Genomic DNA, 16,042 nt, shown 5'->3' with positions numbered 1-16,042 from the left:
ATGGGATGGGGACAGAAAGGAGGTGAAATAGAGATGGGATGGGACGGGATGGGTGTGGGACTGGATGGAATGGGGATGGGATGGGAATGGGAATGGGGATAGGGATGGGATGGGGATGGGTTTGGGGATGGGGATGGGGATGGGGATGGGGATGGGGATAGGGATGGGATGGGGATGGGGATGGGGATGGGGATGGGGATGGGGATGGGGATAGGGATGGGATGGGGATGGGGATAGGGATGGGATGGGGATGGGGGGCCCGTCCCAGTGTGGGCAGGGCGAGGGGCGGTGCTGCGAGCGGGCCGCTAGGGGGCGCTGTGGCGCGGCGTCGGCTGCAGCGCGCGGCCATGTCCCGCTGGGCCCCGGCTCAGGTACGCGGGGGGGATGGCGGCGGCGGCTCCTTACACCTTCCCCCCACCCCCCTTCCCTCCCCGGCACCGCGGGCACCGGCCGGAAGGCACCGGCCATGTCCCGCTGCCGGCCCGCCGGGGTGTCAGCCCGCGGTACCTACCGGCGGCCCCCAGCGGGCCCGGAGCCGCTGTGAGGGGCGGGAGGGGCCGGTCCCACCGGTACCGCGGCGCCGCCCGCCCCGTCCCTACCCAGCCCTGGGCACCCCCTCACCGCCCCTCCCGCCCCGCAGCAGGAGCCCGGGTGGGGGCCCGAGGCCTGGCAGCAGCTCCCGAGCGCCGGCCCCGAGGGGACGAAGCCGTCGGCGGTGCCCGAGGTGTCGCTGTGGACAGTGGTGGCGGCGGTGCAGGCGGTGGAGAGGAAGGTGGAGTCGCAGGCGCTGAGGCTGCTGAGCCTGGAGGGCAGAGCAGAGACAGCCGAGCAGAAGGTGACCGGGCTGGAGAAGGCCGTGCTGGACTTCGGCAGCCGGCTGGAGCGCCGCTGGGCCGCCCTGGCCACCCTGCTGCAGGAGAGCTCCCGCCGCCTCGACCACGTCGAGCGCCAGCTCCAGCACCGGGGTGGGCCCGGGCCCGCTATGGTCCTTGCCGGGGACGAGCCGAAGGTAATGACAGGGATGAGCCCATGGTGACAAGGACGGGCTCCAGGTGATGGGGATGAGACCAAGGTAACTGGGGATGAACCCCAGGCAACTGGATGAGCCCAAGGTGATAGGGACATGCCCACAGTGATGGGGACGAGACCATAGTGACAGGGGTGAGCCTAAGGTAACAGTGGCAGTGAGTCTGGGGAACAGGGAGGAGCCCACCATGAGCCCAGGATACTGGGGATGAGCCCAAGGTAGTAGGGACAAGGCCCAGCCTATGGGGACATACCCACAGTGACGAACGGGTACAAGCTCCAGCTAATGGAGACATGCCCAAGGTAACAGAGTTAAGCATCAAATAACAAGGATGTGCCCAAGGTGACAAACAGGAATGAGACCCAGGTAACAGGGACATGCTTAAGGCAATAGAGATGTACCCCAGGTGACCATGTGGCCAGTGAGATGTGACACTGGCTCTCGTGGGGACCTGCTCAGAGCAGCTTGTTCACAGTCCCACTGGTGCTCCAGCACACCAAGGCAGCAGCCAGAGAATTCTTGCTATTCCCTGTCCTCAGTGAAGACGGGAAGCAGGACGCAACCTCCCCACACATTTTCAGCCTGTTGGCTCCTCCTTGGTCACCTTGCTGGTGGGACAGTGCCTGCGTGAGGGGGTTGCTGCTCACCCAGCTCCTTTCCATCCGAGCTGTGGGGCTGGCACTGCTTTACCCACAGTCCGCTTTCCTGGGGGAGTCGTGGAGATTGGCGAGTGCCCAAGGTGGGAAGCACCAAGGTGGTGCCATATGTGATTTCAGATGCCAGCGGCATGCGAGGATGAGGTGGCAGGTTTGCCAGAGCAGGAATGGGGGAGCATGGACAGCCAGCAGAAGGAGATCTCCAGGATGGCGATGAAGGGGAATTACGATGAGGCTGGAGTCTTCCTTGGTGAGGATTGGTCTCTACTCATGTGTCAGACATGTTCTCATCCCCTGGGCTGGCTCCAGTTTATGACTGTGTGTAGGCGGCTGTGTTCTCCAGGTGTTCAGAGGAGAACAGGTAGTGAGGGGTGACGCCTTTACACTTTCCAGGTGCCCCTTGGTTGTGGGTGACAGCCATGCCTCGTGCTCACCCTGCACATCCAAAGAACACCAGCAGTGCTGTCTGGGGCTGTTCAGACACCAGGAGATGGTCCTCTGTCAGCCCCAGCTTACCTGTGGGAGTAGAGGAGAGCCCTCCTCATGTGCTCAGGGTAGTGTGTGGTGGGGATTTTGGGTGATGTACCCATGCTGTGTCGTGCAGCCTGCATTCATGCACTGTTTTTTTTTGCCAGGACATGGGCCATACATCTGCCATCCTGTAGGGTTTTGCTGCAGCCAGTCCTAGATTTTAACACTCATTACTTTTGACTGAAATTTTAAAGGCTGGGCTCCCGACAGTCACCTCTTCTTGAGGTAACTGAAATCACTTGCCTGGTTGGGCTGAAACCAACCTGCTTGCTTGCGTGGCACTGGGAAGTCAGAGCAGCTGCTCTGGGAATCCAGGACCCCTCCAGGCACCCCAGAGCTCCCACTGTGTGAGAACAGCCCTTTAGTCAGGGGAACTGGTGCTGGTCACCACCATCAGCTGTTCATACCACCAACTCCTTCTTCCAGGGCCTGCGGATGCCAGCTCCAAACCCACTCTACTGCTGCCAGCCGAGGATAGGGAGGATCCGGGTGCAAGGACACAGGGGCTGCCGGACGAGGGATCGATGCTGGGGCACCTTGGCTGCAGTGAGTCACAGCCACGAAGGCTGAGAGAAAGCACCAGGGACACAGTGGGGCCAGGCAGGGTCGGCACTGGGTGCGTTGGTCCAGTGCTGTCCGCACACTGCCACTGCCTGCCCACAGAGTGAGGGGCATGGGGCCTGCCTGCTGCTCCCACTAGAGATGGGGCCAGCCAAGCCCAGCATGTCCCTGCAGGGAGTGTTTCCAGTTTTGCATGGGGTCAGAAGGTGCCGGGAATTTAAGCTATGCGAGTGGGGCTTCCTTAACACTTTTAAGACCAAATGTTTAAGGCCAGAAGAGCCCCCTTGCCAAAACGAATGGAAAATGATGCCGCATCCGTGAAAGTGATGCCCCATCCCTGGCAGTGTTCAAGTCCAGGTTGGATGGGGCTTGGAGCAACCTGGTCTAGTGGAAGGTGTCCCTGCCTATGGCAGGGGTTGGAACTGGGTGAGCTTTAAGGTCCTTCCCAAACAAAACCATTCTATGATGCTATGATTCCATGAAAATAGGGAGGCCTGGGCAAGGCTTGGTGCGAGCGTGTCTCTGTGGCTGTTTGCTTGCAGGTAGACTGCTCTGGAAGGTTTTGCTTTGCTCCTTTTCCCCAGATTCACCCACCTAAACTCTGCCATTCCCAACAAAACTTCCAGGACAGAGTACTCTGCAGCCTCCACTTTGCCTTCCCATTTCCTGTGTTTTGGTTTGTTTATTTATTGCTTTGTCAGTCCACGAAACCTCCCTGAAGTTCAATGGGATACCCTGATAACCCCTAAGAGGTGCCAGCACCCTCTCCACCACCTCATATGTCCTTCTCCGACTTTGCTCTTGGTAAAGCCTTCCCATTCCACTTCTCATGCCACACTTGCTGGTTCATCTTGGTGATGTGCTTGCAGGGAGGCGCAGCTCCTGCTCCTGCAACTGTGAGCATGGGAGAGCTTTCCTTGCCAGGAATAAATTGCTGTCTCTTGGCAGGTGAGAACATTGTGATCAAGACAGAAGAGCAGCAGCCTCAGGAGGAAGGACCACAAGTCCTGGCTCTGCCACAGGCACCCTCGCTGAGGCTGGAAGGGGAGGTTCCCCTGAGCCAGGAGCAGCCTGTGCCCTGGGACCACCATGCTGCCATAGATGGGCAGAAGACAGAAGGATCGGGCTTAGGAGACTTCTGCACACATGAAACCACCACCCAGCTTGAATTTAAGCCCGTGGTTGTGCCCGTGGAAGCTCACCCTGCCCCAGGCTTGCCCTTCCCAACAGAGCATGTGCTTGGTGTGGGGAATGACCAGCCATTTGCCCTGCCCCAGGGCATGCCACTGGGAGCAGAAACTAGCGCGGAGGTGGCCTCATCGCAGCTCAGCTCGGAGGAGCATCGTCCTTGCGCCGGGGGAGAAGAGCCCTGCGCGCTCCCGCTGGGCTGGAAGAGCACCCGCCTGAAGCGCAACCTCCTGGCGCGGCAGCAGAGCAAGGCGAGGAAGAGCAACGGCTCCTTCATCTGCACAGCCTGCGGGAAGAGCCTGGCCCATCACGCTGCGCTGCTGCGGCACCAGCGCCTGCACACGGGCGAACGCCCCTTCCAGTGCCCAGCCTGCGGGAAGAGCTTCAACGAGAAGTCCAACCTCAACAAGCACTACCGCATCCACACCGGGGAGCGCCCTTACCGCTGCCCTGCCTGTGGCAAGGGCTTCATCCAGAAGCACCACCTCCAGAAGCACCAGCGCATCCATGGGGTGCAGCTGCGGGGTGGCTGGGCAGGCCGGGCCCCACGGGCCAGCGCTGCCGGGGAGCGGCTCTACCGCTGCATTGAGTGTGCCGAGAGCTTCCCCCAGAAAGTCTCACTGGAGGAGCACCAGCGCCGGCACACGCAGCAGCGGCCCTTCCAGTGCAGCGGCTGCACCAAGAGTTTCCGGCACCGGCAGTCTCTGAACCACCACCAGAAGATCCATGCTGTGGCCAGCTCTCCTGCTGTCAGCTTGCCAAGCCAGGACCGGGAGCTGGACACAAACCCCTGCGCCGCATTGACCCAGGACAATCGGTAGCGTGAGGGGTACACAAGGGAAGGGGCAGCGTTTTGTTTCTCTGGGCTGCTCTGCAGAGGTGCGGCAGCCTCTGACAATGGAACACACGAGGTGGCTGGTGTCACACCGCTGTGGGGCTGTCCGTGACACCGTGGGGCTGGTGGTACCGCCATGGGGCTCTGCACTGCATGGGGCTCCAGGAGGAGGAGGAAGGCTGGAGTGCTCTGCAGGCAGCAAAACATGCAGGGGGTGAAGAGACTGGCCTGGAGCAGTGGAGGAGGTTCTGGGATCCAGAGCTGAGCCGGGTTGTGCCGCTGCCCCGTGATGAGGGATCTGGCTGAGGAGGAGCCATGTTGGGCACTGCAGGGTGGTTGAACTCAGGGTTATTGAACACCACCAGTGTGGCAGGGCTGCGGGGTAGAGGCTGGTCAGCAGCTGGGGAAGAGACATGGATAAAAGACTGGGCTGATGTGGTGGTCTCCTGGTGCACTCTGGGCTGCTGGGGTAGGGAGACAGGACTTGTGCGTACATTGCCCATGAGTTACAACACACACCTTGACCATAGCTGCAGTCAGGTGTGTGGCTCCTGCTCTGCCACCCTGCAACTTCCGATCGCTCACTCTGGTGGAGGGAAGAGCCCGGCTGTCACCCTAGTGTGAGGCACCCTGAGGATGATTCCTCACACTTCATACAAACCAGGAGCCCAAGTACAACCGGGCCCTGGACTCCATGTCAGGCCCTGGGCAGCTGCTTCCTTCTTGGCCAGGAGGGGAGGAATCTGAAGCTGCCCCATGGTAATACAGAGCTGCCTGATGGGAATGTGGAGTTGCTAATCACAGCCTATTCTGGGGATATGGGCCCCATGGCAATTCCTGGGAATGCTGAGGGATACCAACCCTCCTGCCTGCAGCCCTGCCTGTGGCAGTCAGGGCCACACCATTGCCTGTCCTTTCCCAGTCCCTTTGGGTGCTCAGCTTCCCACATCCCAAAGGCTCAACGTTCCTGGCCAGAGTCCTGAGGTAGTTCTTATGTCCCCTTGCTTTGGCCCTCACACAGCATGGCAGCTGCATCCACTTGAGGGTGTCCCTATGGCTTTGGTGGCCATGTCAATTAAAAGCAGAGCCCTGGAGCTTGGGGGGGACCTAGGCTGCCAGGGGCAGGATCTTACCCTTCTGCTGGGCCCTGGGGCACACACCAGGGTGCTGGGTCCAGCACAAGGGACTGGGGTGAACTAGGGAGTGTCCAGCAAGGACTGGGACAGTGGCAAAGGGCCAGCATCCCCTGCATTAGTGGCTCATGGGCTTCTTAGTACAAGAAGGGAGCAGAGGCTGTGACCCTTTATGATCCTGCTGCCCTAGGCACAGCCCTGCTTTCTGGGATCTCCCAGCCCCACTGTGCAGCTGCAGTGGCAGATGACAGCCCTGTGCCTTCCCCACACATTCACCATTGGGACATTGCCCGGGATCTTGACCAGTCACCATACACAGAAGGAGGTGATGGAGCTGATAGTGATGACTCCCAGGCTGGAGCTGCCCTTTACCTCACTGCCCAGGCAGAGCCAGGTTACTCCTGCACCAGACAGGCACAGGGTTGCCATGCACAGCAGGCAGACATACAGACAAATATTTTATTGATTCCATAGCCTGAGAAAAGGGTCTGGGATTTCATAGGAAATGCTGGTCCCATTCACAACAGCTTCAAAGGAAAAGCCCTGGCCAGAGCAGTTGGCCAGAGGGAGAGGCCGGCCCCTCCACACCACTTGTGCTGGCCTCGGAGACATCACCCACCAGCAAAACCATCACACGTGTCATTGGAACCTACATGGGAGCTCTACCCAGGCAGGGGTAACCAGTGCTGTCACTACCACATCACCATGAAGCATCAATGGCCCTGGTATCCTGCAGTGCTCTGCTGCAGGAATGTGTGTGGCACCATCACCCCCTCATGGCAAACGCTGCATCCAGGCACTGCAAACCATCCCAGAGGAGCAGTGGGAAGTCTTGTGTGTCCCCAAGGAGCAGCAATGACACTGCCACGCCTCCCCCAGGAGTCACCAGGAATGAGAAATAGGATAAAAGCAGACTGCTTCTCCATGCGACTTTCATGGAGGAGTACTCAGACTTGGGGGTGTCAAATAATTACATCAAGCAACGAAGAATGAAAATCCTGAACAGAAAAACTAAACTCATGAGTCTCAGCAGCTCCTCTGGGCTGCATGGTGCTACCTTACTCTGTACATGGTCTAGTGTGAGGTGTCCCTGCCCATGGCAAGGGATTGGAACTAGATGATCTTAAGGTCCTTTCCAGCCCAAACCATTCTATGATTCCATGATTCTGTGGCTGCTGGGCCTGGCTTCCATCGCTTACCAGGCTTCTATTACCCACCTGCCTCAGGGCAGGCCTCGCTCCAGAAGCCATTTGAGGTAGCAGAACTAGTCCTCCATGGGATTAGTTACAGTGGGATTTTGCACGTGACTAAAGGAGACAATATGCAGTTTGGAGAGCAAGGGCTTCCTTCTTTCTGCAGTGGGACCAGGTGGCAGCCAGTACTGATGTGTGGCAGCTGTCATGAAGAGGGGGTTCCTTGCGTGGAGTGCTGTAGTGCTGCAGGTGTCACCTTACCTGTGAAGTGCACCTGTGCAGGCTGCTCCTGAGAGGACACTGACAGGTTCCTGCAGGCTGGCCCTGTTGCCAGAAGGTATTGCTGGGACCCTGAAATCACCTGCAGCACCCTCACAGCTGGAAAATGTTATGGTTTGATTTGTTCTATGGATCTTCCAATGCAGATTTTGTCACCAGGGTAGGGTATCAGCTAACTATGGCCAGTATACAGTGGGGTCTCAGAGATGCCACACTCTCTTCATCCAGCATCCTGGTCAATGAACTTCATCAGTGACGCATTCTTTGGGAATCTTGCCTGGCTCACTGGCGTGATTCCCTTCCCTCTGTCCTCTTCACCATGTCATTGTGCTTCCACACACGAGGGGCCATCAAGTAATGGGTAATCAGCTGCTGTTTGCAATTCCTCTCTGGCTGCAGTAGATGTAACTGATGATTCCCCAGAAAGGTCTGCTTGGGAAAACTTGGGGAATAAGCCAGTAGACACAAGAGTCTGAGGAATGGCAAAGCGGTTTGGATCACTGGAGGCTTCTGTAATTTGCTGCTTAGGGTGCCTCCAAGCTTGTTCCTTCTACAATTCAGGAAAGCTCCTAAAATCCAATGGACAGATGTTTCACAATCCCAGTGTCTCACCATGTGCAATATCAGTGCTCATGCAGTTCCCCTCTGAGGTCACGAGCAGTTTGGCTCTGCCCATTATCATTTCTCCATCAGCTTCGAAACCACTGCCCTGTTCCCCAGCCTAACCACAGGCTGGACGTCTTGCCCAGCCCAGCTATGGGAGCTCACATCCAGCCTGAGGTCTGCCAGGCCAAGTGGGAGCGCATTTGCTGGTACAGTTTCGGCTGGAGGGCTCGTGTTCCACCCGGATGCCTCAGGTGGTGAGCAAGGAACACTCCTGTTCATGGGCACCTCTGGGGCTTCTTGCGACTGGGGCTGCTGGGACACTGGCACACTCTGCTGGACTGCAACCGTAGCCTTCTGGCGCTCGTGTATCTTCTCGTGGCGCAAGAGGTGGGTTTTGCGGGTGAAGCATTTCTTGCAGATGGAGCAGCAGTACGGCCTGTCCTGCGTGTGGGTCTGCAGGTGCCGATGGAGGTTATAGGTGCAAGAGAAGATCCTTTTGCAAAGGTTGCATTTCAATATAGGCTTCTTCTGAGACTTAAGGCTCTGCTGCCGGGTCAAACATGTGCTGGACAGGCTCGGGCTGTCCACCTCCTCCTTGGGCTGGGCCAGCCAGGGCCCTCCCCCTGCATAGGTCCCACTGGCCAGGCTGCGCGCATCTCTGAAGAGAGCCCCGCAGAACTTCCCTCTGGGCCGGATCCTCAGCTCGGGATGGACATTACCCCAGACTTTGGCACCAAAGGCCCTGTCTTTTATGTGGATGCTCTGGTGCAGGTCGAGGTGGCGTTTGTCCGTGAAGCTGATCTCGCACATGGTGCATTCATAGGGCCCCTCTCTGGCATGGCTCCGCTGGTGAATGATGAGGTTGATCTTCAGGCGGAAGCGCTTCCCACACTCGGTGCAGGGGTGCGACCACTCGCGCACGTAGCCGCGCCGGCAGTTACCCATCAGCAGGCTACTGCTTGCGCACCGGCTCGGCTTCTTCTTGCTCCTGGCCTTGCCCTGCTCGCTTCTGGGGCCGTTGGGGAAAGCTGTGCTGGAAGAGGCTGCAGAAACCCCTTGTAACACTGCAGGCTCCTCTTCCTTCACCTTGACTTTTTTAGGAGCTTTGTCACGTGCCGGTTGCTTTTCTGTTAATAAACCTTCCTCTGAAACAGAACCTGTGCATTGGTGACTCACACTTCCCAGACAAACCCAGGTTAAGTTCCAAAGCACTGAGCAGGTTTTTACATATCCAGGAGCTACCTCCAACTGTGGAAGCAGAGTTTGGGAAGACAGAAGTGGTGCCACCACAATGTCCTGAGCCACTCAGTGTGGTCTCAGGGTCCCAGGAAGAACCAGGCTGTGGTCTGCTGCCATGCCAGCACAGAGGCATCTGCCTCCAAAACCATGACACCAGTGACAGCCACAAGATGTAGCAGGAAAGGTCACTGAAGAACTGACAGCCTGCAGTACTATGAGCTCTTCACTTCTGTCGAGCTTGAGTCTGACACCAAACCCAAACGTTGTGGCCAAACCAGCCCCTCTTTGTGAGGGCTGTGGCAAACTACCCACCTCCCCTGCAGCCCAGCCATTGAGCTGGCATAAGCCATTCCCAGAACCAGTGGCAGAAACAGGTTCCGAGCCCCTGACGAGGGAAGTGCTCTGTGTATTAGCTTGGCAAAGCTTCAGCACCAGAACAGAGGGTGTCTGCACACGGCCACCCTGCTTCCTGCACCCCCGGCTGCCAGCATGGAGAACTGGGCCATGCCACAGGAAGCTCAAGGCTAGCTCTATGACAGCACAACAGAGCTGGAGGAAGGAAGTGTGCTACCACTGCCAGCTCTCCCTCAGTTTCTGATAGAAGGAACTGCAACTGGCCCATAGCTCCTTCCACACAGATGATGGGGCTGAAATGGCCAACACCAGTCCCCTGCCTTGCTCAGTGATCAAAGGGAGGCTTGAAGCTTCCTTCTCCCTCCCCATTTCCAGCACATTAGTGAGCTGGGAGCTGCTTCCTTCCCGCAGTACCCTGTGTCTCCCCAGCCTAGAGTTACTCACTGGTGCTGGGCTCAGCCGCATTCTCTCCCATCTCTGGTTCTGGCCGATTCTCCCTCCGCAGCTGTTTCTTCTGTGCACTCAGGGACATGACATTCACCACCACGATGGGGAGTTCTGCTGGCAGAAAAGAGCAATTGTAAAGACCTGTGGAAAGCTATCTTTCTGCTTTGGTGGGAGCATGGAGAAGAGACAGAGAATGCTGCAGCTCAAGAAGCCATGACATGTTTTAGCAGGGGAAGTTTAGGTTGGATATTAGGAACATTTTCTTCATCAAAGGGTTGTCAAGCATTGGAACAGGCTGCCCAGGGATGTGGGGGCGTCACCATCCCTGGTGGTATTTACAAGACTTGTAAACATGGTGCTTTAGGGACATGGGTTTGCGGTAGACTCGGCAGTGCTGGGTTAACGGCTGCACTCAATGATCTTAAAGGACTTTTCCAATCCAAACAATTCTGTGATTCTATGGAAAGCACGTGAGGTGTTAGAAGGAACAGGAGTGAAGTCACACACAAGGACCAGAAGCAGAGAGAGGGCTGGGAAGAGGGAAACCAAGGTGCTATGTGCCGTCACCTCTGGAGGGCAGCCTCATCCCTCCTAAACCCTTCCTCATCAATTCCACGGGCAACATTCCCACATTCCCTTGGGTTCAATGCCTTGAACCCTTTCTGCTTTCCATGGCAGCACCTTGACAACACACTCCAAGGCTTCTTGTTTTCCCTGCTGATGCTCCTTTTAAGCACAGTGACCTGCTGTGCCCTCTCCAACAGAGCTGCTGGGAGCCCTCCTGAAAGCTGGGACAGGACAGCCTAGGGAAACACATCCCACTGGTACCCACCAAACTCACCTCTGTTACCTTCCACGGGGTCTTTATCTTTTCCCAAAGCCTTTTTCACCTGGTTCATCTCTTCTGGCGTCTGTTGGGGCTTCTGACCATCCGTAACGCCTGCCTGAGAAGCCTGCTGCCTGGCTCTACTGCGTGTCTGTCGGGGCTCATCACCCACCTTGGCACGTCTACGTGGGAGCTTTGGGACATCTTTGGCACAGACCTCTTCATTCCTCTCGATCTGGGAGGGGACGTCAGGCTTGGACATGGTATTCTCTGCTCAGAAGGCAGAGGACAGTGTGTTTTATTAGGAACTGGCTGCACTTTTATCCTGTCAAACTCCAGAAGCGATGCTTCTCTCCCTACCCCTGGAGCTGGCAGGAAGTGCAGGTGACTGAACTGAGTTACTGAGATCTTCAGTAAGAGAACATGAAAATCCCCAAGGAGAGCAGCAGCCTCTCTCTAGGAAACATCTTTTTTCTCTCTTCCTGGGAGCACTTGACAAACCAACCCCCAAAGACACACCTGGGGCTCGTATCATTTGTGGTAGTGCTCCCCAAAGGATGGAGCCTGCCCTTTGCCCCTCATCAGCACTCATCTGGCCTCTCCTGGGGCTTATTTCACCCTCAACTCATGAGTCTTGCAGGAACAAGCTCTCCATCACAGCTCTACCCATATGTCTCCTCTTCTCCTGGCTCTGCCAGGGTATGTCCATCCCTTTCCAGCCTTCACAGTGAACAATTGATTTTCTGGCTCTCCCATGCCATGGCTCTCCTCACTTCTGCTCCCCGACAGCACTAGCAGGGCTGCTCCAGCCTCCTTCTCTGTCGTGGTTTAAGCTCAGCTTGTAATTCAGAACCACACAGCTGCCCGCTCACTCCCCCGTCCCCCTGCCAACATTCTTCCTCCCCCCATTCCTGAAAGGATGGGGAGGAGAATGGAAAGAATGTAACTCCCACGGGTTGAGATAAGAGCAGTGCAGTAACTAAGGTATAACACAAACCTCTGCTGCTACCACCAATAATAATAAGGGAAATAACAAGGGAAGAGAATACAACCGCTCACCACCTGCCGACTGATACCCAGCCTGACCAAGCAGTGATCTAGCCCTTATGGGTAACTGCCCCAGTTTGTATACTGTGCATGCCGTGCTGTGGTATGGAATACCTCTTTGGTCAGTTTGGGTCAGGTGTCCTGTCTCTGCTTCCTCCCGGCTTCCCCTCCTCTCTGGCAGAGCGTGAGACTCACAGGGTCCTTGGTCAGAGTAAACATTACTGAGCAACAATTAAAACCATTGGTGTTATCAGCACTGTTCCCAGGCCGAAAGTCAAAACCACAGCACTGCACCAGCTACTAAGAAGGAGAAAAATGACTGCTACTGCTGAACCCAGGACACTGCAGGTTCCCCAGTTCCTCCCTTCCAACTGTATCTCCTCCCTCACCGAGGCAAGCAAGAGCATTTTTGGAAGCCCAAGGTTCCTTTGTGCAATCAGGTGAAGGAGGATTTCTGAACTGCATAGAAACAGGACTGGAAGGGATCATAAGACCCAGGTCCCTCTGCTCCAAGCTCCATCCCAGCCCCTCCCAACAGGCTTTGTCTGGTTTTCTCATGGGATTCATCTAACTGAGCATAAATATTCCTGATCAAGCTGAGACAGGAAGCTCCATGTCTTCCTGGCACCACCTCACTCACCTCTGTTAGCTTCCATGGGAACTTCATCTTCTTCCAAAGCCTCTTCCACCTGGTCATCATCCTCTGGTGCCTGGGGGGGCTCCTGATCCTCTCTAATACATGTCTGTGGGGACTCCTGTCCATCTCTGGTACAGAGCTCTTCACCCCTCTCAATCCGGCACAGGATGTCAGGCTTGGACACAGCATAGTCTGCTCAGGGAGCAGAGGACAGTGTGTTTTGTTGGGAATTGCCTGCACCTCTATTCCATCAAGCTCCCAACCATTTCCAGGCAATCCTTCTCTCCCTAACCCCAGATAATGCAGAAAGGAAGTACTGTGTTCTTGCCCTGTGGCAGGACCCACCTGTGAGCACAGCTGGGGCTCAGCTACAGAGAAGCTCTTAAGTAACAGAACGTGAACTAAAATCTCAAGGAGTGGGAAAAGCTTTGTCTTGAACATTTCCTCCCATTCCAACCCTAACAGTGACTTCAAGAGCAACTCTTGAGATACCCTTCTGGTGTCAGGACAGAAAACTCTCAGCCCAAGTCATCCACTAACATGCTGAGTGTGCTTAGAAAGACTGAGCACCATCAGGTTGGTTCTTCACGAAGGCAGATGGAAACTTCCCTGCCACTTCACAGCGGGGCTGAACACACTGAACACAAGAACTAGTTCAAGGTGCAAGTATCAGATTTCACCCAAATAATTCCTGCACTGTGCAGGAAGCTCATGATGCTTCCTTGACCCTGGAAACCTATTTGCATTGGGTTTCCATTGGAAACATCATCTCACATAGATTTTTTTTTCAATAGATATTGTTTGTATTAGTATTGCTATTATTATTTCCGACAGACGGTTCCTGATAGAATGGTTTGGGTTTGAAAGGATGTTAAGATCATCCAGTTCCAAACCCCCTGCCATGTGCAGGAATGCCTCACACAAGACCATGTCACTCAAGACTCTGGACCCTGTCCATTCTTGACAAGCAGGAGGGAGTGGAAACAGGTAGTTTTGACTGCTCAGGAGAAGCTCGGCTGCCTACAGGCTGTGGCAGGCAACATCCAGCCCACCCCATGTACCTTACCCAGGGAGATCAGTGTCTCGTAGTTGCCCCTCATCACAGCCCTGTACAGGTCCTTCTGCCAACAGTCCAGTTGCTCCCACTCCTGCTCATTGAAGTACACCGAAATGTCATCGAACGTCAGTGGCACCTGGAATTGCAAGGATCACACACTCGGTGACTTCCAGTGTCATTAAATAACTGGAAACACACAACCACACACACAGCCTGCGTGTGGTTGGCTTGGCTTTGGCTGCTGGAGCTCAGCGTACCCAGCCACATCAGGGCTGCTGCACCCTGAGCTCAGGACTCGCAGGGGCTCAGCCTCGATCACTCCAGTGTTGCCCGACCCCCTGCACAACCTCAGTGGGTGCTCCCAGGGGCCAGGCTGGACACTGTTACCTTGGGGATCTCACCCCGGGAGCTGGGGGGCAGCCGCAGGATCCAGAAGTTCCTGTTCTTGAGGAGGTTCTCCACGTTGTCGAGCCGCTGCTGGAGCTGCCCATAGTCCTGCAGGAGGCTGCCCAGGGCTGCCAGGTTGCTGTGCAGCTCCCCGACCAGGTTCTCACAGGCCAGCAGCCTCCGTTCTGCCCTCTCTGTCCGGCTCCACAGCTCCTGCAGCTGCTGGGCCTCCACCTGCCCTGCCGCAGTCCGTGGCCCCATGGCCTGCACCACCTTCTGCTGCTGGACACCCAAGTCCAGGGGAGAAATGGGAACTGAAGGGGGAGGCCCTGCCCTGGCCAAAAGGCAGCCAGGGCCTGGAGACCCACTCGTGGTGCCCCCCATCAAGGGACTCCCAAGACCCCACATCCCCTGGGGGACCTGCCATTCCTTGACTGCGCCCCCACTCCCAGGGGCAGTACCCCTGAGGGACACCCCCCAACAGGACCCCCCAGCCCCAAATCCCCCACTACTGGCACCCCTGGGGGTTCCTCAGCTCCACCTGCCCCTGAGCTGCCTCCCCTGGGACCCCTCCCTCACCCCAGGAGCAGCACCCCTGAGGACCACCCTTCCAGCCCCACCTCCCCTGGGACCGGCCCCCTGACCCCAGGCTGTGTGGCCGCGGGTCCAGCCTGGCTCTGGGCCCGGTCAGACCCGTCCCGCTGCACCCGGCGCGCCGCGGCCCTCACCTGAGCCGAGCCCCGGCGGGACATGGCGCTCCGGACCGGACCCGCGCGCCCTGCGGCAGCAGCGGGCAGCCAGGAAGCACCGCCTGAAGGGGCGGGGCCCCGCGGGGTGAGAGCGCCCCCTCGCGGCCGGGAGGATAAGGAGGCTGCTGGACGGAGGGGGCGGGCTGTGACTCCGGGGCCCGGCGGGACGTGGGGGCTGACCCCAGTGCCACCGAGGCACGGACCCCACTCACTGTCCCTGTGCCCCGGTGCCATCGGCCCCCTGCGCTCCACGGGCTCCCCGGCACTCCCCCTGCCACCGGGACCCGTCGCAACAGACCTCACGCACCCTATAGGATGTGCCGGGACCCCAGCACCATCGACCCCACAGACTGTGCCAATCCCCCGGTATTCCTAAACCCCGAAACTCTCGGTGCCACCAAACCCCGCAACTCATTGACTGTCCCCGTGCCATGGACCGCCGGTGCACCCTGGTGGTCCTGCCGGACATGGACCTGCCGACACCCTGCACTGCACAGGCTCCCCCGGCACCCCTGGTGTCACCGGCTCCCGGACGCTATAGACTCTCCCTGTCCCCCGGTGCCACCCATCCCACACGCCACAGTCTGCCCCGCACCCGCCGGTGCCACCGAGCCCCGGACCCCATTGGCTGTCCCAGTGTCACCGAGCCCAGCCCCACACCTCCCGCCGGACGCCCCGTGCCGCGCCGGTCACTCGGTGCCACCGCACCCCCCGCTCCGGGGACGGGGTGAGCCCCGGCACCAGCACCGGCGCTGCCCCACCGGGGGAGGGAGCGGGGGCAACTGCCCGGGGCTGCTGCACCGCGGTCCCGCTCCGAGCCGGGCCGGGGGTGGAGCCGGGAGAGGAAAGCCGGGAGCTGGGAGCGGGGAGTGGGAAGCGGGGCTGCTCCGCCGCCGGTTGCCGTCCGGGAGCGGGCACCGGAGCGGTCCCCCGAGCCATGGCCGCGCCTCAGCAGGTAGGACCGGGAGAGCACCGTGAGGGGAGCATCGGGATGGGGAGAACAGGGATGGGGAGAGCACCGGGGAGAGGAGAGCACCGGGAAGGGGAGGGCACTGACATGGGGAGAACAACAGGATGGGGCAACACTGAGATTGGCGGAGGATCCTACAGAGGGAGCACTAGGGAGAGGAGCACTGGGAGACTGGGAGATAACTGGGAAATTGGGAGATGAGGATTGGGAGATCACTGGGATGGAGAGAGCATTGGTATAAGGGGAACACCGGTATAAGGGAAGCACCAGGATGGGGAGCAAGAGGATGAAGAGAGCTCCAGCATGGGGAGCAGTGGGAT

At 57.9% G+C, this 16,042-nt stretch overlaps 2 protein-coding genes across 9 annotated transcripts; one reads left to right on the top strand and one right to left on the bottom strand.

Annotated features, from left to right (window-relative positions):
* The first annotated feature begins 329 nt into the window (after positions 1–329).
* LOC115945643 (zinc finger protein 777-like) lies at positions 330–9,165 on the top strand. Its single transcript, XM_034070572.1, has 5 exons — positions 330–371; positions 641–1,009; positions 1,804–1,933; positions 2,641–2,760; positions 3,724–9,165. Exons 1-5 carry the CDS (start codon positions 348–350, stop codon positions 4,782–4,784), a joined length of 1,704 nt encoding a protein of 567 aa, XP_033926463.1. The 5' UTR covers positions 330–347; the 3' UTR covers positions 4,785–9,165.
* On the bottom strand, positions 6,377–14,809 carry LOC101872003 (zinc finger protein 777-like). 8 transcript variants are annotated; one of them, XM_034069583.1, is made up of 8 exons: positions 14,732–14,809; positions 14,004–14,282; positions 13,626–13,752; positions 12,563–12,751; positions 12,037–12,123; positions 10,891–11,145; positions 10,047–10,163; positions 6,377–9,166 (listed from the first exon to the last, which is right to left on the bottom strand). In XM_034069583.1, exons 1-8 carry the CDS (start codon positions 14,753–14,755, stop codon positions 8,082–8,084), a joined length of 2,163 nt encoding a protein of 720 aa, XP_033925474.1. In that variant the 5' UTR covers positions 14,756–14,809; the 3' UTR covers positions 6,377–8,081. The 8 variants fall into 8 exon arrangements, with proteins under 8 accessions (XP_033925474.1, XP_033925374.1, XP_033925520.1 ...); XM_034069483.1 differs by having other exon boundaries at positions 14,004–14,285; positions 14,732–14,789; XM_034069629.1 differs by having other exon boundaries at positions 6,377–9,154; positions 14,004–14,285; positions 14,732–14,789.
* Between the last annotated feature and the right edge of the window lie 1,233 nt (positions 14,810–16,042).

Source organism: Melopsittacus undulatus, chromosome 1, assembly GCF_012275295.1.
Source record: "Melopsittacus undulatus isolate bMelUnd1 chromosome 1, bMelUnd1.mat.Z, whole genome shotgun sequence".
Lineage (NCBI taxonomy): Eukaryota > Metazoa > Chordata > Aves > Psittaciformes > Psittaculidae > Melopsittacus > Melopsittacus undulatus.
This window is presented reverse-complemented; position numbering and strand designations above follow the sequence as displayed.

Excerpts from the sequence above, each read along its gene's own strand:
- LOC101872003 (XM_034069483.1), bottom strand. The coding sequence starts at position 14,755 with ATGTCCCGCCGGGGCTCGGCTCAG. Across the intron at positions 13,753-14,003 it reads CCCGGGGTGAGATCCCCAAG|GTGCCACTGACGTTCGATGA; the intron begins GTAACAGTGTCC and ends TTGCAATTCCAG. Across the intron at positions 11,146-12,036 it reads GACCCAAACTGACCAAAGAG|AGAATACCATGTCCAAGCCT; the intron begins GTATTCCATACC and ends CCTTCTGAGCAG.
- LOC115945643 (XM_034070572.1), top strand. The coding sequence starts at position 348 with ATGTCCCGCTGGGCCCCGGCTCAG. Across the intron at positions 1,010-1,803 it reads TTGCCGGGGACGAGCCGAAG|ATGCCAGCGGCATGCGAGGA; the intron begins GTAATGACAGGG and ends ATGTGATTTCAG. Across the intron at positions 1,934-2,640 it reads TGAGGCTGGAGTCTTCCTTG|GGCCTGCGGATGCCAGCTCC; the intron begins GTGAGGATTGGT and ends TCCTTCTTCCAG.